The following is a 25,007-nucleotide window of genomic DNA, read 5'->3' on the forward strand; positions in this document are numbered from 1 at the left end:
AAACAGCGTTAGTTAAGAACAAGTGCATAACTACAGGGATATAAAGTACAAGTATCCTGTAATATACACTGCTCAAAAAAATAAAGGGAACACTTAAACAACACATTGTAACTCCAAGTCAATCACACTTCTGTGAAATCAAACTGTCCACTTAGGAAGCAACATTGATTGACAATCAATTTCACATGCTGTTGTGCAAATGGAATAGACAACAGGTGGAAATTATAGGCAATTAGCAAGACACCCCCAATAAAGGAGTTGTTCTGCAGGTGGTGACCACAGACCACTTCTCAGCTTCTATGCTTTCTGGCTGATGTTTTGGTCACTTTTGAAAGCTGGCGGTGCTTTCACTCTAGTGGTAGCATGAGACGGAGTCTACAACCCACACAAGTGGCTCAGGTAGTGCAGCTCATCCAGGATGGCACATCAATGCGATCTGTGGCAAGAAGGTTTGCTGTGTCTGTTGTCAGCGTAGTGTCCAGAGCATGGAGGCGCTACCAGGAGACAGGCCAGTACATCAGGAGATGTGGAGGAGGCCGTAGGAGTGCAACAACCCAGCAGCAGGACCGCTACCTCTGCCTTTGTGCAAGGAGGAACAGGAGGAGCACTGCCAGAGCCCTGCAAAATGACCTCCAGCAAGCCACAAATGTGCATGTGTCTACTCAAACGATCAGAAACAGACTCCATGAGGGTGGTATGAGGGCCCGACGTCCACAGGTGGGGGTTGTGCTTAAAGCCCAACACCGTGCAGGACGTTTGCCATTTGCCAGAGAACACCAAGATTGGCAAATTCGCCACTGGCGCCCTGTGCTCTTCACAGATGAAAGCAGGTTCTCACTGAGCACATGTGACAGACGTGACAGAGTCTGGAGACGCCAAGGAGAACGTTCTGCTGCCTGCAACATCCTCCAGCATGACCGGTTTGGCAGTGGGTCAGTAATGGTGTGGGGTGGCATTTCTTTGCTGGGCCGCACAGCCCTCCATGTGCTCGCCAGAGGTAGCCTGACTGCCATTAGGTACTGAGATGAGATCCTCAGACCCCTTGTGAGACCATATGCTGGTGCGGTTGGCCCTGGGTTCCTCCTAATGCAAGACAATGCTAGACCTCATGTGGCTGTAGTGTGTCAGCAGTTCCTGCAAGACGAAGGCATTGATGCTATGGACTGGTCCGCCCGTTCCCCAGACCTGAATCCAATTGAGCACATCTGGGACATCATGTCTTGCTCCATCCACCAACGCCACGTTGCACCACAGACTGTCCAGGAGTTGGCGGATGCTTTAGTCCAGGTCTGGGAGGAGATCCCTCAGGAGACCATCCGCCACCTCATCAGGAGCATGCCCAGGCGTTGTAGGGAGGTCATACAGGCACGTGGAGGCCACACACACTACTGAGCCTCATTTTGACTTGTTTTAAGGACATTGCATCAAAGTTGGATCAGCCTGTAGTGTGTTTTTCCACTTTAATTTTGAGTGTGACCCCAAATCCAGACCTCCATGGGTTAATAAATTTGATTTCTATTGATAATTTTTGTGTGATTTTGTTGTCAGCACATTCAATTATGTAAAGAACAAAGTATTTAATAAGAATATTTCATTCATTCAGATCTAGGATGTGTTATTTTAGTGTTCCCTTTATTTTTTTGAGCCGTGTACATCAAGTATTTACTGTGCATTGTTATATCTGTATACATACATAGCTTTACTTAGTATTGCTAGTCCAGTGCAGTTTTATTCTTGTTTGTAATAATTTCTGCATTGTACATGTGACTGTGTGTGCCAATAGGTGCTGTGTGGTTCCTATTCCGTGTATCTCACACATATTGTTATCCCTATATTCTGTACCCTGAAGGGGGCTAAGTGCATCAGGGCTATCTATATATATATATATATATATATATATATCTCTATCTATCTATCTATATATATATATATATATATATATATATATATATATATTTAGTGTTACTACTTTAGTATGTTTCTCTGTGTATTTCAGTCACCATATACCACGTAAATCCTCTGTTTGTGCTCTGCATTTGCAGTCACACTCCACAGGGGGTTTTCGTCAGGTACTTTGTCTGGCTAAATTGTACTGTTACGCCCTAAGGCTACGTTTCCAAATAATGTCTGCTACACAGGGCAGGAGATCTGTGGCTGATACTGCATCATGCAGTGCGTACGCCATGGATTTATCTGAGGAAAATATTCCAGCTGAGGGCCCAGGTACCGGGGGTTCTATACCCCTCAGTCAGTCTACAGCACCGGTGGCACACCAAGACCCACCTTGGGCTGCTTTTTCTAATCTACTGACTACGCTAATAATGAGACTTGCGCCCCCCTGTGCCATTGCAGCCACATATTGTCCCTGCAGTTAATCTGCCATGGGTAGATACTCTGTCCACTCAGTTGCAGCAATTAAATCAGTCTTCGGTTAAACAAAAACCTAACCCTCGCCCTCCTAGGATCACGGGGTCATCTAAGCAGGCCATTACTTCCTCACAATTAACGCATGTTTAGGATACTTCATCCGATGACGATGGCGTATACACTGACCCCCTCAGACACTGATGCAGATGCTTCTGATGGAGAATCTATTACACAGGTGGATGTTCCTGACCTCTTGGAGGCTATCAAACTGATTCTTCAGATTGATGATGATTCTGAACCTCCAGATAAGTCTAAGAAGCCCATTCTCAACCTCAAGTCTTTGAACAAATTTGTGAAGGTATCCAAATTCCATATGGAAATTCTTCGTTCTATTGTTCTTGCTTTGGAGCCCATGGACTATATGGTATCTCTGGATATACAGGATGCTTACCTGCATATTCCTATTGCCATATCGCATCAGCAATACCACGATTTGCTATTGGCAACCTACATTATCAATTCCAGGCCTTACCTTTTGGTCTGACCACGGCTCCGAGAATCTTCACCAAGGTCATGACGGCTTTGCTCCGCCGTCAGTGTATCAGGATCCTGCCGTATCTGGATGACTTGTTGATCCTGGCGAACTCCCCAGAGGTTCTCCTCCGTCATCTGGAATTGACGGTCCAATTCTTGCAAGCCCACGGAGCATGGTGCACCTGGGCGGCATTATTGGACACACACAACCATTGGTTGTTCTGGTCTCTGGAGATGGTCCTGAAACTTCAGGACAAGATAAGATGCTTCCTATCTCGCCCACATGTGTCGATACACTCGGCGATGCAAGTACTAGGCCTCATGGTGTCGGCCTTCGACATGGTAGAGTACGCTCAATTTCATTCCCGCCCTCTGCAAAGGTTAATCCTTTCCAAGTGGGACGGCATGCCTCACCGGATCAGGACTCACATGATCTCCTTGACGCCGGAGGTTCGCCTGTCACTGGGCTGGTGGCTACAGGACCAACGACTGAGCAGGGGTCATCCCTTCTGGATCTCCGACTGGGCCCTCTTAACGACGGATGCCAGTCTGCGGGGTTGGGGCGTGGTGTTGGAGCAACACTCTCTTCAGGGTCGGTGGACCAGGGAGGACTCTCACCTTCCGATAAACATTCTGGAGTTGAGGGCAAGGTTCAATGCTCTGCAACTGGCCCTACCTTTCGTACAGAACAGGGCCGTTCAAGTACAGTCGGACAACGCCACCACGGTGGCATACATAAATCATCAAGGCGGCACTCGAAGTTGCATGGCAATGATGGAAGTGTCAAAGATTCTTCTATGGGCGGAACGCCATCTGCCAGCCATATCGGCAGTGTTCATTCCGAGAGTCCTCAACTGGGAAGCAGACTTCATCAGTCGTCAGGACGTACACGCCGGATAGTGGAGCCTTCATCCAGAAGGCTTTCAACTTCTAGTGGACAAGTGGGGCCTACCAGATGTGGATCTGATGGCGTCTCGACACAAACACGAGGTTCCGGTCTTCGGAGCAAGGACAAGGGATCCTCAAACGGCATTCGTGGACGCGCTGGCAATTCCGTGGAACTTTCGGCTGACATATGTGTTCCCTCCGGTGTCACTCCTGCCCAGGGTAATAAGGAAGTGCAAGCAAGAAGGAGGAACACTACTTCGAAACGCTCCGGCATGGCCCACACGGCATTGGTCCTCAGACCTGCAGGGTCTCTCGATAGAGCGTCCTCTTCTACTTCCGCAACGCCCAGACCTCCTCGCTCAGGGCCCTTGTGTCTACCAGGATCTGGCCTGACTGGCTTTGAAGGCGTGGCTCTTGAAGCTTCAGTTCTGAGGGCCAAAGGATTTTCTGAGGCGGTTATTCAAACTATGTTGAGGGCCCGTAAACCGGCTTCGGCTCGGATTTATTATAGGGTCTGGAATTCTTACTTCACCTGGTATGCGGCTAAGAATTACGATGCATACAAGTTCAGTACTGCCAAACTTTTGGCTTTTGTGCAACAGGGCCTGGACTATGGCCTCCATCAAGGTTCATATCTCAGCCTTGTCGGTATGGTTTCAGAGAAAAATTGCCACTCTGCCTGACGTTCATACATTCACTCAGGGTGTTTACGGATTCAACCTCCCTATGTTCCTCCTGTGGCTCCTTGGGATTTGTCGGTTGTTCTAGATGCCCTACAAGAGTCTCCGTTTGAACCTCTTGAGTCTCTGGACCTTAAGTGGCTTACACTTAAGGTCTTATTTTTACTGGCTATTGCCTCTGCTAGAACGGTTTCCGACATGGGTGCCTTGTCCTGTCGGTCACCCTTTCTGATTTTTCACTGTGACCGGGCGGTTCTTAGAACTCTCCCTGGTTATCTGCCTAAGGTGGTATCGTCTTTCCACCTTAACCAAGAGATTGTGGTTCCGGCCTTTACCTCTCCTGGTTTGTCCTCCAAAGAACGGTCTCTGGATGTGGTACATGCTCTCCGTATTTATGTGAAAAGAACAGCCTCTCTTAGGAGATCTGATTTTCTATTTGTTCTTTTTGGTTTTCACAAACGTGGCTGGCCTGCTAATAAGCAGACCTTGGCTAGATGGATTAGAATGGTGACTGCACAAGCTTATGTACAGGCTGGACTTCCAGCTCCTGCTACTATCAAGGCCCATTCTACTCGGTCTGTTGGACCTTCTTGGGCGGCCTGCCGTGGCGCGTCCCTAGAACAATTGTGCAAGGCGGCTACGTGGTACTCAGTGAATACGTTCATCAGATTCTATGCCTTTGATACTTCCGCCTCCCAGGATGCTTCCTTTGGACGCCGGGTTCTTGTGCCCGCTACAGTGCATCCCCTCCCATGAGGAACTGCTTTAGGACATCCCCGATGTAATTCCTTGTGGAATCACAATGTACCCCGCTGCAGAAAAGTAGATTTATGGTAAGAACTAACCGTTGTTAAATCTCTTTCTCCGAGGTACACTGGATTTCACAGGGCGCCCACCCTGACGCACTTAGCTTTTTTGGGTTTGTATGGCATTAGCCGCTGGTACCTTCTCCTGTCGTGAGAATGTGGTTGTCTGTGGCTACTAACTATTGTCGTCTCTTTTACCTGCTACTGCATTGGACTGGTTAACAAAACTGAGCTCCAGTGCCTTGAGGCGTGGATATAGAGGAGGCGGGGCTATGCATCTTGTGAACAGTCAAAGCTTTTAGCCTGTTGGTGCCTCGGAACAAGATCCAACTCTACACCCCAATGTAATTCCCTGTGGAATCCAGTGTACCTCACAGAAAGAGACTTAACAAAGGTAAGTTCTTACCATAAATGTCCTTATTCTCACCCACATGTACACACACACTCTCACACTATGTTTTTCAGTAGCCAATTAATCTACCAGTAAATTTTTGGAAGTGGGAGAAAACCAGAGCAGCTGTAGGAAACAGACACAATAGAGTGGTCTGTAAGAATGTAACTTCTGCAATCCAGTGCCCACACATGTAATATGCAACTGTGTGCTCTTTTCTGATAGCTTAATAAAAATGTATTATTTATATATTTTACCAGGTTTTAAATGTAAAAATAAAAAGGACTTTTCTTGTTTTACCTCTAATATGTTTGGAATGATATCCTTTTCACAAATTTTTAAGAACGAATCCTTGTCAAAGCTTGGATCAACCTTCACAATTTCTGTCAGGACCTCTGACATTTCAGTCTTGGAAAACATTCCCCCTGAAAAACAAGGATTACTATATAAAATACTGTTTTGTGTAGAGTAATATGTACTCCGAGAGCATAAACCAGTACACAGAGCAATATCTGCAATAAATGAAGGTCAACTGCCTCTATTCAATTTGCATCAATTTGTTTGATACAAAGTTTGTTATTTTATTCTATGAACACTTTGGATACTGCTATACATTTTTATTATTCTTATTATTGGGTTTCAATAAGAATATAAGAAATAACAAAACACAATACTATAATAAAATTTTAAGCAATTGTATTACAGAGTTGCAGTTTATCAAAAATCAAGTACTATTGGTGGTGCTATTATATGAAGATGGTGCCGTATAATAGTCATTCGATAAAGCAAGAAGAAGAAAAAATAAAGTACACAGCATAAAACCTATAGAACCAGAAAGGGGTGTGTGAATTTAAGTAGATGGACTATGATGAGCATATGCGGAGGGATGTATATACAATAGTAATTAGCCAACGTATGAAATCCTGATATAATATAATTTAACAAATACACAAAAGGTATAGTTAATTTGTTCAGTACTGACATTGTAGTCACAGCATACGATGTATATGACCTTGGAGTGTGAATTGTCTAATATACTGGAATCTTCAATAAAAATCCATCCATCCAGCATTGAAGCTTTTAGCAATTCCATGTGCCGCAACTGGGTCTCTTATGTACAGTATTACATTATTTTAAATTATTTTTAGTGCCAAAATGTTCTTTGTTTGCCTCAAGGTGTCAGTAATAAGGGTATTTTTGTTCCTCCCTGTAATATTATTTCTCGGAGGCCATGAGGGGGGGGGGGGGGGGGGGGGCACTGGGAACGCTGGATATAGCGAAGTAGTGGAGACTGGGCACCAAATGGTAAACTTTCTTTTCCCAAAAGCACAGGCTACCTATCCCTTAAACCCCGCCTAAAGCCTACATGAACAGTTACGTTAACAAGCCCAAAGACAGAGAGAAGCAATATAACTATAAAGGGCAGAAAGGTCCGTCGTACCACAAAGGCATCCACCAGAAGGGCTCCTGGGTCACTGATGTACAAGCTGGGATTCAGTATATCCCAATGGACGGGATACCGGTGGTCAGAATACCAACGGCAGCATCCTGACCATCAGAATCCCGACAGCCCCCCAGAAATACCGTAACCCTCAAATATTCCCTACCCTAACCCTCCCTTGTGGGTGCCTAACCCTAACCCTCCCTTTCCGGCTGCCTAAACCTAACCTCCCCTTCTTAGTGCCTAACCCTAACCCCCACTCCCTGGTACCTAAACATACCCTTCCGGTCAGTGCACCCTTACCCCCTTCTAATGTCTAAACCTAACCTCCCACCCACCACGGCACAACGCGAGCGCGACCCGCAGAAAGAACGATCTGGATTCCGGGTGTCGGTATTCGGACACCAGCATCCTGACCTCCATCGGGATTTAGACGCCGGTCTTATGGAATCCTTCAGGATTCCGCCGTTGGTATTTTGACCGTTGGGATCCCGTCCTTTGGAAGTTCTACCAAGGCAGCTTGTGGTTGTGCCAGGAAGCCATCATGACTATGTACGGACATCCCCAGCAACTGAAATACGTTTGTGTGAAGAGATCAGTCGCCTGAGTGGATGTCTTGGCGGCTTAGAAAGTCTGCCTCACAATTCTGGACCCTAGAATGGTCACGGCCAACAGAGCTGGAAGAAAACGCTTGTCCCACAGGCAGGGTTGGCTGGTTTAAAACAAATGCTTTTTTTTAATAAAAACATTATCACCGTATATGGCGAAAATATGTTGCTTGGTGTGAGGCCAGGAATGCCCCTACAGAGGAATTCCAGCTGGGCCGTTTCCTTCACTTCCTATAGTCGGGAGTGACTTTGGGCTTAAAATTGGGGTCCATTAAGGTCCAGATTTCAGCCCTATCCATTTTCTCTCAAAAGGAACTGGCTTCTCTTCCTGAAGTTCAGACGTTTGTAAAGGGAGTGCTGCATATTCAGCCCCCTTTTTGTGCCACCAGTGGCACCTTGGGATCTTAACGTGGTGTTGAGTTTCCTGAAATCACACTGGTTTGAGCCACTTAAAACCGTGGAGTTAAAATATCTCACGTGGAAGGTGGTCATGCTATTGGCCTTAGCTTCGGCTAGGCGTGTCAGAATTGGCGGCTTTGTCACATAAAAGCCCCTATCTGGTTTTCCATATGGACAGGGCAGAATTACGGACTCGTCCGCAATTTCTGCCAAAAGTGGTGTCCTCTTTTCATTTGAACCAACCTATTGTGGTGCCTGCGGCTACTCGTGACTTGGAGGATTCCAAGTTACTAGATGTAGTCAGGGCTTTGAAGGTTTATGTAGCCAGAACGGCTGGAGTCAGGAAAACTGAGTCGCTGTTTATCCTGTATGCATCCAACAAGCAGGGTGCTCCTGCTTCAAAGCAAACTATTGCTCGCTGAATCTGTAACACGATTCAGCAGGCTCATTCTGCGGCTGGATTGCCGCCTCCAAAATCAGTAAAAGCCCATTCCACAAGGAAAGTGGACTCTTCTTGGGCGGCTGCCCGAGGGGTCTCGGCATTACAGCTTTGCCGAGCAGCTACTTGGTCGGGTTCAAACACTTTTGCAAAATTCTACAAGTTTGATACCCTGGCTGAGGAGGACCTTGTGTTTGCCCATTCGGTGCTGCAGAGTCATCCGCACTCTCCCGCCTGTTTGGGAGCTTTGGTATAATCCCCATGGTCCTTACGGAGTCCCCAGCATCCACTAGGACGTTAGAGAAAATAAGATTTTACTCACCGGTAAATCTATTTCTCGTAGTCCGTAGTGGATGCTGGGCGCCCGTCCCAAGTGCGGACTTCTTCTGCAATACTTGTATATAGTTATTGCTTAATTAAGGGTTATGTTATGTTGGCATCCGTTTGTTGATGCTCTGTTGTTGTTCATACTGTTGACTGGGTATGTTATCACAAGTTATACGGTGTGATTGGTGTGGCTGGTATGAATCTTACCCTGGATTCCAAAATCCTTTCCTTGTAATGTCAGCTCTTCCGGGCACAGTTTCCTTAACTGAGGTATGGAGGAGGGGCATAGAGGGAGGAGCCAGTGCACACCAGTAGTCCTAATTCTTTCTTAGAGTGCCCTGTCTCCTGCGGAGCCCGTCTATTCCTCCGAATAGATGGGCTCCGCAGGAGACTGGGCACTCTAAGAAAGAATTAGGACTACTGGTGTGCACTGGCTCCTCCCTCTATGCCCCTCCTCCAGACCTCAGTTAAGGAAACTGTGCCCAGAAGAGCTGACATTACAAGGAAAGGATTTTGGATTCCAGGGTAAGACTCAAACCAGCCACACCAATCACACCGTATAACTTGTGATAACATACCCAGTTAACAGTATGACCAACAACAGAGCATCAACCAAACGGATGCCAACATAACATAACCCTTTATTAAGCAATAACCATATACAAGTATTGCAGAAGAAGTCCGCACTTGGGACAGGCGCCCAGCATCCACTACGGACTACGAGAAATAGATTTACCGGTGAGTAAAATCGTATTTTCTCTAACGCCCTAGTGGATGCTGGGGACTCCGTAAGGACCATGGGGATTATACCAAAGCTCCCAAACGGGCGGGAGAGTGCGGATGATTCTGCAGCACCGAATGAGCAAACACAAGGTCCTCCTCAGCCAGGGTATCAAACTTGTAGAACTTTGCAAAAGTGTTTGAACCCGACCAAGTAGCTGCTCGGCAAAGCTGTAATGCCGAGACCCCTCGGGCAGCCGCCCAAGAAGAGCCCACCTTCCTTGTGGAATGGGCTTTTACTGATTTTGGAGGCGGCAATCCAGCCGCAGAATGAGCCTGCTGAATCGTGTTACAGATCCAGCGAGCAATAGTTTGCTTTGAAGCAGGAGCACCCAGCTTGTTGGATGCATACAGGATAAACAGTGACTCAGTTTTCCTGACTCCAGCCGTTCTGGCTACATAAACCTTCAAAGCCCTAACTACATCTAGTAACTTGGAACCTCCAAGTCACGAGTAGCCGCAGGCACCACAATAGGTTGGTTCATATGAAAAGATGACACCACCTTCGGCAGAAATTGCGGACGAGTCCGTAATTCTGCCCTGTCCATATGAAAAACCAGATAGGGGCTTTTACATGACAAAGCCGCCAATTCTGACACACGCCTAGCTGAAGCTAAGGCCAATAGCATGACCACCTTCCACGTGAGATATTTTAACTCCACGGTTTTAAGTGGCTCAAACCAGTGAGATTTCAGGAAACTCAACACCACGTTAAGATCCCAAGGTGCCACTGGTGGCACAAAAGGGGGCTGAATATGCAGCACTCCCTTTACAAACGTCTGAACTTCAGGAAGAGAAGCCAGTTCCTTTTGAAAGAAAATGGATAGGGCCGAAATCTGGACCTTGATGGACCCTAATTTTAAGCCCATAGTTACTCCCGACTGTAGGAAGTGAAGAAAACGGCCCAGCTGGAATTCCTCTGTAGGGGCATTCCTGGCCTCACACCAAGCAACATATTTTCGCCATATACGGTGATAATGTTTAGCTGTCACATCCTTCCTAGCCTTTATTAGCGTAGGAATAACCTCATCTGGAATGCCTTTCTCCGCTAGGATCCGGCGTTCAACCGCCATGCCGTCAAACGCAGCCGCGGTAAGTCTTGGAACAGACAGGGCCCCTGTTACAACAGATCCTGTCTGAGAGGCAGAGGCCATGGGTCCTCTGTGAGCTTTTCTTGCAGTTCCGGATACCAAGTCCTTCTTGGCCAATCCGGAACAATGAGTATTGTTCTCACTCCTCTTTTTCTTACGATTCTCAGCACCTTGGGTATGAGAGGAAGAGGAAACACATAAACCGACTGGAACACCCACGGTGTCACTAGTGCGTCCACAGGTATCGCCTGAGGGTCTCTTGACCTGGCGCAATACATTTGTAGCTATTTGTTCACCTGTGGCAGTTCCCAACGACTTGTAATCTGTGTGAAGACTTCTTGATGAAGTCCCCACTCCCCCGGGTGGAGGTCGTGCCTGCTGAGGAAGTCTGCTTCCCAGTTGTCCACTCCCGGAATGAACACTGCTGACAGTGCTTTTACGTGATTCTCCGCCCAGCGAAGAATTCTGGTGGCTTCCGCCATCGCCACCCTGCTCCTTGTGCCGCCTTGGCGGTTTACATGAGCCACTGCGGTGATGTTGTCTGACTGAATCAGCACCGGTTGGTTGTGAAGCAAGTAGAGGCTCCGCTTGACTTAGGGCGTTGTATATAACCCTTAGTTCCAGGATATTGATGTGCAGACAAGCCTCCTGACTTGACCACAGACCCTGGAAATTTCTTCCCTGAGTGACTGCCCCCCACCCTCGGAGGCTTGCATCCGTGGTCACCAGGACCCAGTCCTGTATGCCGAACCTGCGGCCCTCGAGAAGGTGAGCCCTCTGCAGCCACCACAAAAGAGACACCCTGGCCCTGGGGGATAGGGTGATCAGCCGCTGCATCTGAAGATGCGATCCGGACCACTTGTCCAACAGATCCCACTGAAAGGTCCTCGCATGGAACCTACCGAAGGGAATGGCTGCGTATGACGCCACCATCTGTCCCAGGACTCGCGTGCATTGATGCACCGACACCTGTTTTGGTTTTAAGAGGTCTTTGACCAGAGTCACGAGCTCCTGAGCCTTCTCCGCCGGGAGAAACACCTTCTTCTGGTCTGTGTCCAGAATCATGCCCAGGAAGGGCAGACGCGTCGTAGGAATCAGCTGCGACTTTGGAATATTCAGAATCCAGCCGTGCTGTTGCAACACTTCCCGAGAGTGTGCTACGCTGATCAGCAACTGCTCTCTGGACCTCGCCTTTATGAGGAGATCGTCCAAGTATAAGATAATAGTGACTCCTTGCTTTCGCAGAAGCACCATCATTTATGCCATTACCTTGATAAATATTCTGGGCGCCGTGGACAGACCAAACAGCAACGTCTGGAAGTGGTAATGACAGTCCTGTACCACAAATCTGAGGTACTCCTGATGAGGTGGATAAATGGGGACATGCAGGTAAGCATCCTTTATGTCCAGAGACACCATAAAATCCCCCTCTTCCAGGCTTGCAATGACCGCCCTGAGCGATTCCATCTTGAACTTGAACCTTTTCAGGTAAATGTTCAGGGATTTTAAATTCAATATGGGTCTGACCGAACCGTCCAATTTCGGTACCACAAACATTGTGGAATAGTAACCCCTTCCCTGTTGAAGGAGGGGACCCTTTACCACCACCTGCTGGAGATATAATTTGTGAATTGCCGCTAACACTATTTCCCTTTCTATGGGGGAAGCTGGCAGGGCCTATTTGAGGTAACGGTGAGGGGGCATCACTTCGAATTCCAGCTTCTATCCCTGAGATACAATCTGTATAGCCCAGGGATCCACCCGTGAGCGAACCCACTGGTGGCTGAAATTTCGGAGACGCCCCCCCACGGCTCCTGGCTCCACCTGTGGAGCCCCAGCGTCATGCGATGGATTTAGTGGAAGCCGGGGAGGACTTCTGTTCCTGGGAACTAGCTGTATTGTGCAGCTTCTTTCCTCTACCCCTGCCTCTGGCAAGAAAGGACGCACCTCGGACTTTCTTGCCTCTTTGTGATCGAAAGGACTGCATTTGGTAATACGGTGCTTTCTTAGGTTGCGAGGGAATATATGGCAAAAAATTTGACTTCCCAGCCGTAGCTGTGGAAACTAGGTCCGAGAGACCGTCCCCAAATAATTCCTCAACCTTATAAGGTAAAACCTCCACGTGCTTTTTTGAGTCGGCGTCACCTGTCCATTGCCGAGTCCACAGGAACCTTCTGGCAGAAATCGACATTGCATTTATTCTAGAGCCCAGTAGGCAAATGTCTCTCTGGGCATCTCTCATATATAGGACAGCGTCTTTTATATCCCCCAGGGTCAGTAATATAGTATCCTTGTCCAAGGAATCAAGTTCCTCAGATAAAGTATCTGTCCATGCTGCTACAGCACTACACATCCAGGCCTGCTTTCTATCCGCAGGATCTTTTAGGGTGGCCGTATCCTGTGACGGCAGGGCTACCTTCTTAGATAAGCATGTCAAAGCTTTGTCTACCCTAGGGGAGGATTCCCAGCGTAACCTGTCCGTTGGCGGGAAAGGATACGCCATAAGCAACCGTTTGGAAAGCTGCATTTTTCTATCTGGAGATTCCCAAGCTTTTTCACATAACTCATTTAACTCATGTGAAGGGGGAAAGGTCACCTCTTGCCTTTTTTCCCCAAACATATAAACCCTCTTGTCAGGGACTGGGTTTTCCTCTGAGATGTGCAATACATCCTTCATTGCTATAATCATGTAGCGGATGGCTTTAGCCATTTTAGGCTGCAACTTTGCATCATCGCCATCGACACTGGAGTCAGAATCCGTGTCGATATCTGTGTCAACAATTTGGGATAGTGGGCGCTTCTGAGACCCTGACGGCCTCTGCGCTGTAGGATCAGGCATGGGTTGAGACCCTGACTGTCCCAAGGCTTCAGCTTTATCCAACCTTTTATGCAAGGAATTTACATCATCATTTAAAACCTTCCACATATCCATCCAATCGGGCGTCGGCGGCGATCCCACATTCATTTGTACCTGCTCTGCTTCCACATAGCCTTCTTCGTCAAACATGCCGACACAATCGTACCGAGACACCACACACACAGGGGATGCTATATTTGAGGACAGAACCCCCACAAGGCCTTTTGGAGAGACAGAGAGAGAGTATGCCAGCACACACCCCAGGCGCTATATGACCCAGGAATTACACAGTAACTTAGTGTTTACCCAGTAGCTGCTGTATATACTGATTTTGCGCTAAATTTATGTGCCCCCCCTCTCTTTTTACCCTCTTTCTACCATGAATCTGCAGGGGAGAGCCTGGGGAGCTTCCTCTCAGTGGAGCTGTGGAGAGAAAATGGCGCTGGTGAGTGCTGAGGAAGAAGCCCCGCCCCCTCAGCGGCGGGCTTCTGTCCCGCGATTTTGTGTAAAATAATGGCGGGGGCTCATGCATATATACAGTGCCCAACTGTATATATGCCCACTTTGCCAAGAGGTCTCTAATTGCTGCCCAGGGCGCCCCCCCGCTGCGCCCTGCACCCTACAGTGACCGGAGTGTCTGGGTTTAATGTGGGAGCAATGGCGCACAGCTGCAGTGCTGTGCGCTACCTCATATGAAGACTGGAGTCTTCTGCAGCCGCTTTTGAAGCCTTCTTGCTTCTCACGCCAGCGTCTGGCTTCTGGCTCTGCGAGGGGGACGGCGGCGCGGCTCTGGGATCGGACGACCAAGGGTGCATTCCTGTGTTCGATCCCTCTGGAGCTAATGGTGTCCAGTAGTCTAAGAAGCATGACCTATCCACAGTGAGTAGGTCTGCTTCTCTCCCCTCAGTCCCACATAGCAGAGAGTCTGTTGCCAGCAGATCTCTCTGAAAATAAAAAATCCTAACAAAATACTTTCTATTTAGCAAGCTCAGGAGAGCTCACTAAGGTGCACCCAGCTCGTCCGGGCACAGATTCAAACTGAGGTCTGGAGGAGGGACATAGAGGGAGGAGCCAGTGCACACCAGTATTCCTAATTCTTTCTTAAAGTGCCCTGTCTCCTGCGGAGCCCGTCTATTCCCCATGGTCCTTACGGAGTCCCCAGCATCCACTAGGACGTTAGAGAAAGTAAGAAGTGTTACAGTAAAGTTCAGAGAACTTTTAACAGTGTCTAAAGACTATTGCAATAATGTGAACACTAACAGAGAATACAGCAAACAAACTATAGCAGTATAACCAGAGGCTTCTGCCCCAATAGCATGAACTGAATTACAATAGTAAATGCAGTAACAATATTAATGCAGTAAAACAAAAGTAAAACTAAATGCAGTGCATTAGGAAACTACAGGGAGTATTGTAGGTGCACAGTAGAAGTGAGCAGTAAGAAAGACCATACAGAAATGACACCCTTACTAAACAGAACAGGTACAAGGAAAACATTCATTGCTCAGAATAAATGGGCAATACATGCTCAACAACCAGCCGCAACTGGGAAGAACGGAGCCAAAGCTATAACCGAACACTCGATGTGAGGTATAGGGGAGGCGGGAGCCCCTTTCCTTCTCTCAGGCAAGGCAGGCAGTGTGTAAAATGGCTGCTCTGTGTCTGTGGAGGGTAGCCTGGAGCAGGGGAGGCACCAAGTGTTAGGGAGGAGTTAATAGGGAAAGCTGTGCTTCCCTGTCTGGCAGATCCCAGGAATATGGGCATTACTTAAAACAGTGCCTAATTACCATGAATGTACCTTGGGGGTCCAAGGGAGTTTGCGGATAAAACCTAGCCCCAACTGGCAGAAGTGGCCGGGAACACCGACCCTGTTGCCAGAGCTCCGGCTGTCGGAACAGCAAAAAAATGTCTAAAATATATAAATAAAACCAGTATATAGGCTGCTTTAGCAAAAGCCTCTCCCATGGCTATAAGAGAAAACAAGATTATTATTTTTTTATCTACTACTAAATTATATCTTGTTCTCCTAACACCTGAAACTGGTAAAATATTTATTATGCAAGATAAGACCTTAGTGACTTTGAAAGGCTGCTGTTCTGTTTGACAGGAGCAGCAATGACTAACTAGATAGACACAGTTCCTCATGAAAGTTTAAGAGGTGAGATCAACATGGAGCTCCAAGGTGAAAAACACTATCAGCAAAAAGTAACAGTGCGAGCAGATGTGGAATCGAAGATCGTAATATCCATGCAGTAATTCAAAAAGGCAAGACAAATCAAGCGGCCAAGTGCAGATGACGGGACTGCACATGCCATCCTGTGGAGCAAGTAGCCAGTCTCATCAAATGTGGTCAAGATGTTCAGAGAGCTTGATATCATAGTCATGCTGCAATGCTTTAACTCATTATCAAACCACGGGTGTTTCAGAGTTCAGTGCTGCAATTAGTACAGGCAGCAGAGGAAGGCATTATCAGATGAAACATCCTCCAGCATGTTCTGGTCAAGTGTAAGCAAGGTAACAACTTAAATATCTGTACAGGGGAGTGGCCTGGCAGCCACCCTCGCGGACAAGTAGCTCATGAGCTCTGGGCTGATGGCCTCCTTTTAGTACTTTTAAAGACACTATGGGCCTAATTCAGATCTGATCGCAGCAGCAAATTTGTTAGCAAATGGGCAAAACCATGTGCACTGCAGGGGGAGCAGATGTAACATGTGCAAAGAGAGTTAGATTTGGGTGGATTATATTGTTTCTGTGCAGGGTAAATACTGGCTGCTTTATTTTTACACTGCAATTAAGATTTCAATTTGAACACACCCCACCCACATCTAACTCTCCCTGCACATGTTATATCTGCATTCCCTGCAGTGCACATGGTTTTACCCATTTACTAACAAACTTGCTGCTGCGATCAGATCTGAATTAGGCCAAAACAGTTCTAAAGAGACCCTGCTGGACCCGGCTTCTACACAGCACAAGGAGGCAGTGGGTCGTGGAGCCGGGAGAGGCTCTAGGCTTCTCGATTCTCAGTAACGAACGGACGCCCAGCGAAGGGAGAGCCCGCTTACAGCAGCACTCTGTTCTTCCGCCGTCCAGTGGCATCTGAGGATGCGACTCCTTAACTTCCCGCCGGGGTGTCCTACTTGCCACGGCGAAACCAGCATCCAGCGGGAAGACGCTTGTCCTCCGGAGCTGTGTGGCATCTGCCATTTTGTATCTCCAGTCTCTGAGGCAGTGGACGGGAGCTGTGCGGTTGATTGGGTACTGCTGGCCGAGTCTTGGTGGCTGTGCCTGGTGATGTGGGCGAGTGCCCCAGTTGTTGCTCTGTCTGAGTGCTTAGAACCCCCACCTCTTTTACATGCACCCCTGAAGAACATCTAGCAGAGTGGGAGGGAGTATATACCAAGAGCTGCGGTCAGTGTCCTGTGACGGAGTCTGGAGCCTGAACTTAGACTCTTGGAGCAAACAACGGCCGAATAGCTCACTCCCTAGTTTTGGCTGCAAAACTATAAAAGGGGAAATTTACAGCTAACGACACTGAATAATATTATCCACCTCTCACCCCTCTTCACTAACACAGGTGGGATTGGAATGCATTGTGCCAGCTCCTGGTATATTAATTTGCAGACCCAAAAAGTATAAGCATTGAGCTGGAAATACCCAATGCCTGGGTTCAGTAATTCTCCTGAGATATACACTGAGTGAACTGATAACACAAGCTGCGTTAAGCTATAGAAGTTGGGAATGTAGCCTGTTTACTGCACTGTGCAGACGTGAGACAGTGAAGCTTTGGAATAACTACCAGTTCTGGACTAAATTCAGAGGTCCCTATTACCTTCATCTGCCCAAGTTTAGCTCGTGAAGCCGGGCACGCACGGAATTCGGTGCGGTAATTTCCACGCCTATGATATACACGGTTTGATTATCACTCTTTCTGCAAGGCCATGACCCCCTGATCACCCGAATACTATGGGGGATGATGGAAGTTGACCACTGTCTGAGGTTCCAACATTCAGGAACCATTGTACTGTAGAAATAACTATAACCACACCTGCTGTTATAATCGTGCTTTCACTGTTCTCGCCTCTCAATGGGGAAGACCAAGAAAAGGTCTCAGACGTGTGTTGCTAAGAACTCGGGTGAAACTCACACTCAATCCAACTTGTTTCGTTACCTTACGCCTGAAACGGATACCCTTACAGAAGAAACTCATTCCTCCTCTGACCTGTCCCAGTCTCCCAAAAAATAAGATTTTACTCACCGGTAAATCTATTTCTCGTAGTCCGTAGTGGATGCTGGGAACTCCGTAAGGACCATGGGGAATAGCGGCTCCGCAGGAGACTGGGCACAACTAAAGAAAGCTTTAGGACTACCTGGTGTGCACTGGCTCCTCCCTCTATAACCCTCCTCCAGACCTCAGTTAGGATACTGTGCCCGGAAGAGCTGACACAATAAGGAAAGGATTTGGAATCCCGGGTAAGACTCATACCAGCCACACCAATCACACCGTATAACTCGTGATATTATACCCAGTTACCAAGTATGAAATATAACTGAGCCTCACTAACAGATGGCTCATAACAATAACCCTTTAGTTAGGCAATAACTATATACAAGTATTGCAGACAATCCGCACTTGGGATGGGCGCCCAGCATCCACTACGGACTACGAGAAATAGATTTACCGGTGAGTAAAATCTTATTTTCTCTGACGTCCTAGTGGATGCTGGGAACTCCGTAAGGACCATGGGGATTATACCAAAGCTCCCAAACGGGCGGGAGAGTGCGGATGACTCTGCAGCACCGAATGAGCAAACTCAAGGTCCTCCTCAGCCAGGGTATCAAACTTGTAGACTCTTACAAAAGTGTTTGAACCCGACCAAGTAACAGCTCGGCAAAGTTGTAAAGCCGAGACCCCTCGGGCAGCCGCCCAAGAAGAGCCCACTTTCCTCGTGGAATGGGCTTTTACAGATTTAGGATGCGGCAGTCCAGCCGCAAAATGTGCAAGTTGAATCGTGCTACAGATCCAGCGAGCAATACTCTGCTTAGAAGCAGGAGCACCCAGCTTGTTGGGTGCATACAGGATAAATAGCGAGTCAGTTTTCCAGACTCCAGCCGTCCTGGAAACATATATTTTCAGGGCCCTGACTACGTCCAGTAACTTGGAGTCCTCCAAGTCCCAAGTAACCGCAGGCACCAGAATAGGTTGGTTCACATGAAAAGCTGATACCACCTTAGGAAGGAATTGGGAACGAGTCCTCAATTCCGCCCTATCCATATGAAAATCAGATAAGGGCTTTTTCCTGACAAAGCCGCCAATTCTGATACACGCCTGGCCGACGCCAAGGCCAACAGCATGACCACTTTCCACGTGAGGTATTTTAGCTCTACGGATTTTAGTGGCTCAACCCAATGCGACTTCAGGAAATCCAACACCACGTTGAGATCCCACGGTGCCCCTGGAGGCACAAACGGGGGCTGAATATGCAGCACTCCCTTAACAAAAGTCTGAACTTCAGGCAGTGAAGCCAGTTCTTTTCGGAAGAAAATGTACAGAGCCGAAATCTGGACCTTAATGGAACCCAATTTTAGGCCCATAGTCACTCCTGACTGTAGGAAGTGCAGAAATCGACCCAGTTGAAATTCCTCCGTTGGGGCCTTCCTGGCCTCACACCAAGCAACATATTTTCGCCATATGCGGTGATAATGTTTTGCGATCACATCTTTCCTAGCTTTAATCAGCATAGGAATGACTTCCTCCGGAATGCCTTTTTCCTGTAGGATCCGGTGTTCTACCGCCATGCCGTCAAACGCAGCCGCGGTAAGTCTTGGAATAGACAGGGCCGCTGCTGCAGCAGGTCCTGTCTGAGCGGCAGAGGCCATGGGTCCTCTGAGATCATTTCTTGAAGTTCTGGGTACCAAGCTTTTCTTGGCCAATCCGGAACCACGAGTATAGTTCTTACTCCTCTCCTTCTTATTATTCTCAGTACCTTGGGTATGAGAGGCAGAGGAGGGAATACATACACCGACTGGTACACTCACGGTGTTACCAGAGCGTTCACAGCTATCACCTGAGGGTCCCTTGACCTGGCGCAATATCTTTCTAGCTTTTTGTTGAGGCGGGATGCCATCATGTCCACCTGTGGCCTTTCCCAATGGTGTACAATCATTTGGAAGACTTCTGGATGAAGTCCCCACTCTCCCGGGTGGAGGTCGCACCTGCTGAGAAAGTCTGCTTCCCAGTTGACCCCTCCGGGAATGAACACTGCTGACAGTGCTAACACATGATTTTCCGCCCATCGGAAAATCCTTGTGGCTTCTGCCATCGCCATCCTGCTTCTTGTGCCGCCCTGTTGGTTTACATGGGCGACTGCCGTGATGTTGTCTGACTGGATCAGCACCGGCTGGTGTTGAAGCAGGGGTCTAGCCTGGCTTAGGGCATTGTAAATTGCCCTTAGTTCCAGAATATTTATGTGTAGGGAAGTCTCCTGACTCGACCATAGTCCTTGGAAGTTTCTTCCCTGTGTGACTGCCCCCCAGCCTCGAAGGCTGGCATCCGTGGTCACCAGGACCCAGTCCTGCATGCCGAATCTGCGGCCCTCTAGCAGATGAGCACTCTGCAGTCACCACAACAGCGACACCCTGGCCCTTGGAGACAGGGTTATCAGCCGATGCATCTGAAGATGCGACCCGGACCACTTGTCCAATAGATTCCACTGGAAGATCCTTGCATGGAACCTGCCGAATGGAATTTCTTCGTAAGAAGCTACCATCTTTCCCAGGACTCGCGTGCATTGATGCACCGACACCTGTATTTGTTTTAGGAGGTCTCTGACTAGAGATGACAACTCCTTGGCCTTCTCCTACGGGAGAAACACTTTTTCCTGTTCTGTGTCCAGAACCATACCCAGGAACAGTAGACGCGTCGTAGGAACCAGCTGCGACTTTGGAATATGCAGAATCCAGCCGTGCTGTTGTAGCACTTCCCGAGATAGTGCTACTCCGACCAACAACTGGCTCCCTGGACCTCGCCTTTATAAGGAGATCGTCCAAGTACGGGATAATTATAACTCCCTTTTTTCGAAGAAGTATCATCATTTCGGCCATTACCTTGGTAAAAACCCTCGGTGCCGGGGACAGACCAACGGCAACGTCTGGAATTGGTAATGACAGTCCTGTACCACAATTTTGAGGTACTCCTGGTGAGGAGGGTAAATGGGGACATGCAGGTAAGCATCCTTGATGTCCAGTGATACCATGTAATCCCCTTCGTCCAGGCTTGCAATAACCGCCCTGAGCGATTTCATTTTGAACTTGAACCTACGTATATAAGTGTTCAAATATTTCAATTCTGGTTTCGGTACCACAAACATTTTGGAATAGTAACCCCGGCCTTGTTGAAGGAGGGGTACCTTGATTATCACCTGCTGGAAGTACAGCTTGTGAATTGCCGCCAGTACTACCTCCCCTTTCTCCGAGGGCAGCAGGCAAGGCTGATTTGAGGTAACGGCGAGGGGGAGTCGCCTCGAACTCCAGCTTGTATCCCTGTGATACTACTTGCAGAACCCAGGGATCCACCTGTGAGCGAGCCCACTGGTCGCTGAAGTTCCAGAGACGCGCCCCCACCGCACCTGGCTCCACCTGTGGAGCCTCAGCGTCATGCGGTGGACATAGAGGAAGCGGGGGAAGATTTTTGATCCTGGGAACTGGCTGTCTGGTGCAGCTTTTTCCCTCTTCCCTTGTCTTTGTGCAGAAAGGAAGCGCCTTTGACCCGCTTGCTTTTCTGAAGCCGAAAGGACTGTACCTGATAATACGGTGCTTTCTTAGGCTGTGAGGAAACCTGAGGTAAAAAAATTTCTTCCCAGCTGTTGCTGTGGATACAAGGTCCCAGAGACCATCCCCAAACAATTCCTCACCCTTATAAAGGCAGAATCTCAATGTGCCTTTTAAAGTTAGCATCACCTGTCCACTGCCGGGTCCCTAATACCCTCCTGGCAGAATGGACATTGCATTAATTCTGGATGCCAGCCGGCAAATATCCCTCTGTGCATCCCTCATATATAAGACGACGTCTTTAATATGCTCTATGGTTATAGTATCCCTGTCCTGACAGGGTAACAGACCATGCTGCAGCAGCACTATCCATGCTGAGGCAATTGCAGGTCTCAGTATAGTACCTGAGTGTGTATATACAGACTTCAGGATATCCTCCTGCTTTTTATCAGCAGGCTCCTTCAAGTGGCCTTATCCTAAGACGGCAGTGCCACCTTTTTTGACAAGCGTGTGAGCGCCTTATCCACCCTAGGGGATATCTCCCAACGTGACCTATCCTCTGGCGGGAAAGGGTACGCCATCAGTAACTTTTTAGAAATTACCAGTTTCTTATCGGAGGAACCCACGCTTCTTCACACACTTCATTCACTCATCTGATGGGGGAACAAAACACTGGCTGCTTTTTCTCCCCAAACATAAAACCCTTTTTTTGTGGTACTTGGGTTAATGTCAGAAATGTGTAACACATTTTTCATTGCCGAGATCATGCAACGGATGTTCCTAGTGGATTATGTATATGTCTCAACCTCGTCGACACTGGAGTCAGACTCCGTATCGACATCTGTGTCTGCCATCTGAGGTAGCGGGCGTTTTTTGAGCCCCTGATGGCCTTTGAGACGCCTGGGCAGGCGCGGGCTGAGAAGCCGGCTGTCCCACAGCTGCTACGTCATCCAGCCTTTTATGTAAGGAGTTGACACTGTCGGTTATACCTTCCACCTATCCATCCACTCTGGTGTCGGCCCCACAGGGGGCGACATCACATTTAATCGGCATCTGCTCCGCCTCCACATAACCTTCCTCATCAAACATGTCGACACAGCCGTACCGACACACCGCACACACACAGGGAATGCTCTGACTGAGGACAGGACCCCACAAAGTCCTTTGGGGAGACAGAGAGAGAGTATGCCAGCACACACCAGAGCGCTATATAATGCAGGGATTAACACTATAACTGAGTAATTTTTCCCCCAATAGCTGCTTGTATAAACAATATTGCGCCTAAATTTAGTGCCCCCCCCTCTCTTTTTAACCCTTTGAGCCTGAAAACTACAGGGGAGAGCCTGGGGAGCTGTCTTCCAGCTGCACTGTGAAGAGAAAATGGCGCCAGTGTGCTGAGGGAGATAGCTCCGCCCCTTTTTCGGCGGACTTCTCCCGCTTTTATATGGATCTCTGGCAGGGGTATTTTACACATATATAGCCTCTATGACTATATATTGTGTAGATTTGCCAGCCAAGGTGTATAATATTGCTGCTCAGGGCGCCCCCCCCAGCGTCCTGCACCCATCAGTGACCGGAGTGTGAGGTGTGCATGAGGAGCAATGGCGCACAGCTGCAGTGCTGTGCGCTACCTTGGTGAAGACCGAAGTCTTCTGCCGCCGATTTCCAGGACCATCTTCTTGCTTCTGGCTCTGTAAGGGGGACGGCGGCGCGGCTCCGGGACCGGACGATCGAGGTCGGGCCCTGTGTTCGATCCCTCTGGAGCTAATGGTGTCCAGTAGCCTAAGAAGCCCAAGCTAGCTGCAAGCACGTAGGTTCGCTTCTTCTCCCCTTAGTCCCTCGTAGCAGTGAGTCTGTTGCCAGCAGATCTCACTGAAAATAAAAAACCTAAATATATACTTTCTTTTCTAGGAGCTCAGGAGAGCCCCTAGTGTGCATCCAGCTCAGCCGGGCACAAGATTCTAACTGAGGTCTGGAGGAGGGTCATAGAGGGAGGAGCCAGTGCACACCAGGTAGTCCTAAAGCTTTCTTTAGTTGTGCCCAGTCTCCTGCGGAGCCGCTATTCCCCATGGTCCTTACGGAGTTCCCAGCATCCACTAGGACGTCAGAGAAATATCCAACGTATGGAGTCTCCACTCGATACAAACCCTGATGTTATATTGGCAGAAGTATTAGCCCACCTCCATACCATCCCTACCAAAGCTGATCTGGTCATGATGGAAATCTCTGCTATACAAACAGATCTATACCAAATAACCCATTGGTTGTCGGAATTGGAGGACCACACTGGAGACGTTGTTACTTACAAAACTAAACTGTATGATACACACATACCCAAGAACTGAGGCTTAAGCAACACTACCTCGACGACTTAGAAAATAGGGTGAAGTGAAATAACCTGAAGATATCCAGGTAAAAGTTCTTCCTCTTTTGTTGAATTCTGTCTACTAGTGAGACCCAAACCTTGTGTGCCTTAGTGCACACAAATATAGTTACAGCAGAGTTATGGTTAACTTTGAGTGGACAACTCTTTAGTAAGATGGCTACTGACCCTTAGGTTATTTAACTTGAAATGTATATTTCTTTCATGTTTTCTTTTATAAGTAATTCCTTGTGGTTTTCTATATTGCTAATAATAGTTTCTTGTTATATTTTTTTATGTATACATTAACCTGGATGATTGTCACATCCATTTACCCCAGTTGGGTAAAACCGCATGTTTCTTGGACCATGAGATTCAGTACTGTTCTCATCTGGTCCAACAGTGGTTTCAGATTCTCATTGCTGTTTAATCAATGTTTAACTTTTTTGTTATTTTTGTTTCTTTTTCTTTCTTGCTTCCTTTCTTTTTTGGTTCTCTCCTTATCTTCTCCTACCCGCTCACTCTAAATCCTTCCCATTGTACCCTATTTTTCCTCCACAAGGATTATCTGACCTTTCACTCTTCTGGCAAGGGTATACTATGGGGAGAGCTCCTATTTCCCGAATCACGTCAATATGGCTCTGGTTGGTCACACTGCTATTAAGCTGTACTCCTTAAACATCAAGAGGCTTCATATACCTGAAAAAACGATCCACATTACTGACAGAACTCAGATCGAAGAAGATCGATGCGGCATTTGTGCAGGAAACGCACTTTATACTTCACGCCTCCCCTAAGCTGAATAATTATTATTTCCCCCAAGCTTTTCGTAGCAATAATGCTTCAGACAAATTATTAGGTGCTGCTATTTTACTTTCCCGAAGATTGCCGCTTCTAGATATCTTGCACCATGTATAGAAAGAAGGAAGATGCCAGGTCCTTAAATGCTAATTTTTTACCCAAATATACACCTTTGTTAATGTGTATTTCCCTAATCGCAAATAGCGCCAATTCTTTTATAGAATCTTACGTCTCCTTGAGCCACTGAGAGAGGGATGTCTTATACTAGGAGGTAATTTCAACTGGTCCCTAGAACCTATGCTTGACTGCTCTCCTACTCCACATAATCCTCACATTCAAGACCATCGTAGAATCAAACTCCTCCTCCATGAGTATCAACTAGTTGATCATTGGAGAACCTCAGTAAATGATTATACTTACTATTTAGTCCCCCATTCAGTTTATTATCAAATAGATTATTTCCTTA

The 25,007-nt window shown here is 47.7% G+C and overlaps 1 protein-coding gene across 4 annotated transcripts in view; it reads right to left on the reverse strand.

Annotated features, from left to right (window-relative positions):
- TIMM44 (translocase of inner mitochondrial membrane 44) overlaps positions 1 to 25,007 on the reverse strand; it is a 211,355-nt gene that overhangs the window by 33,964 nt on the left and 152,384 nt on the right. For all 4 annotated transcript variants that reach the window (XM_063915150.1, XM_063915159.1, XM_063915168.1 and 1 more), the window contains one exon: positions 5,967 to 6,091. In XM_063915150.1, coding sequence (XP_063771220.1) covers positions 5,967 to 6,091 — 125 coding nt within the window. The remainder of the gene's footprint in view (positions 1 to 5,966; positions 6,092 to 25,007) is intronic.

Source organism: Pseudophryne corroboree, chromosome 1, assembly GCF_028390025.1.
Source record: "Pseudophryne corroboree isolate aPseCor3 chromosome 1, aPseCor3.hap2, whole genome shotgun sequence".
Classification (NCBI taxonomy): Eukaryota; Metazoa; Chordata; class Amphibia; order Anura; family Myobatrachidae; genus Pseudophryne; species Pseudophryne corroboree.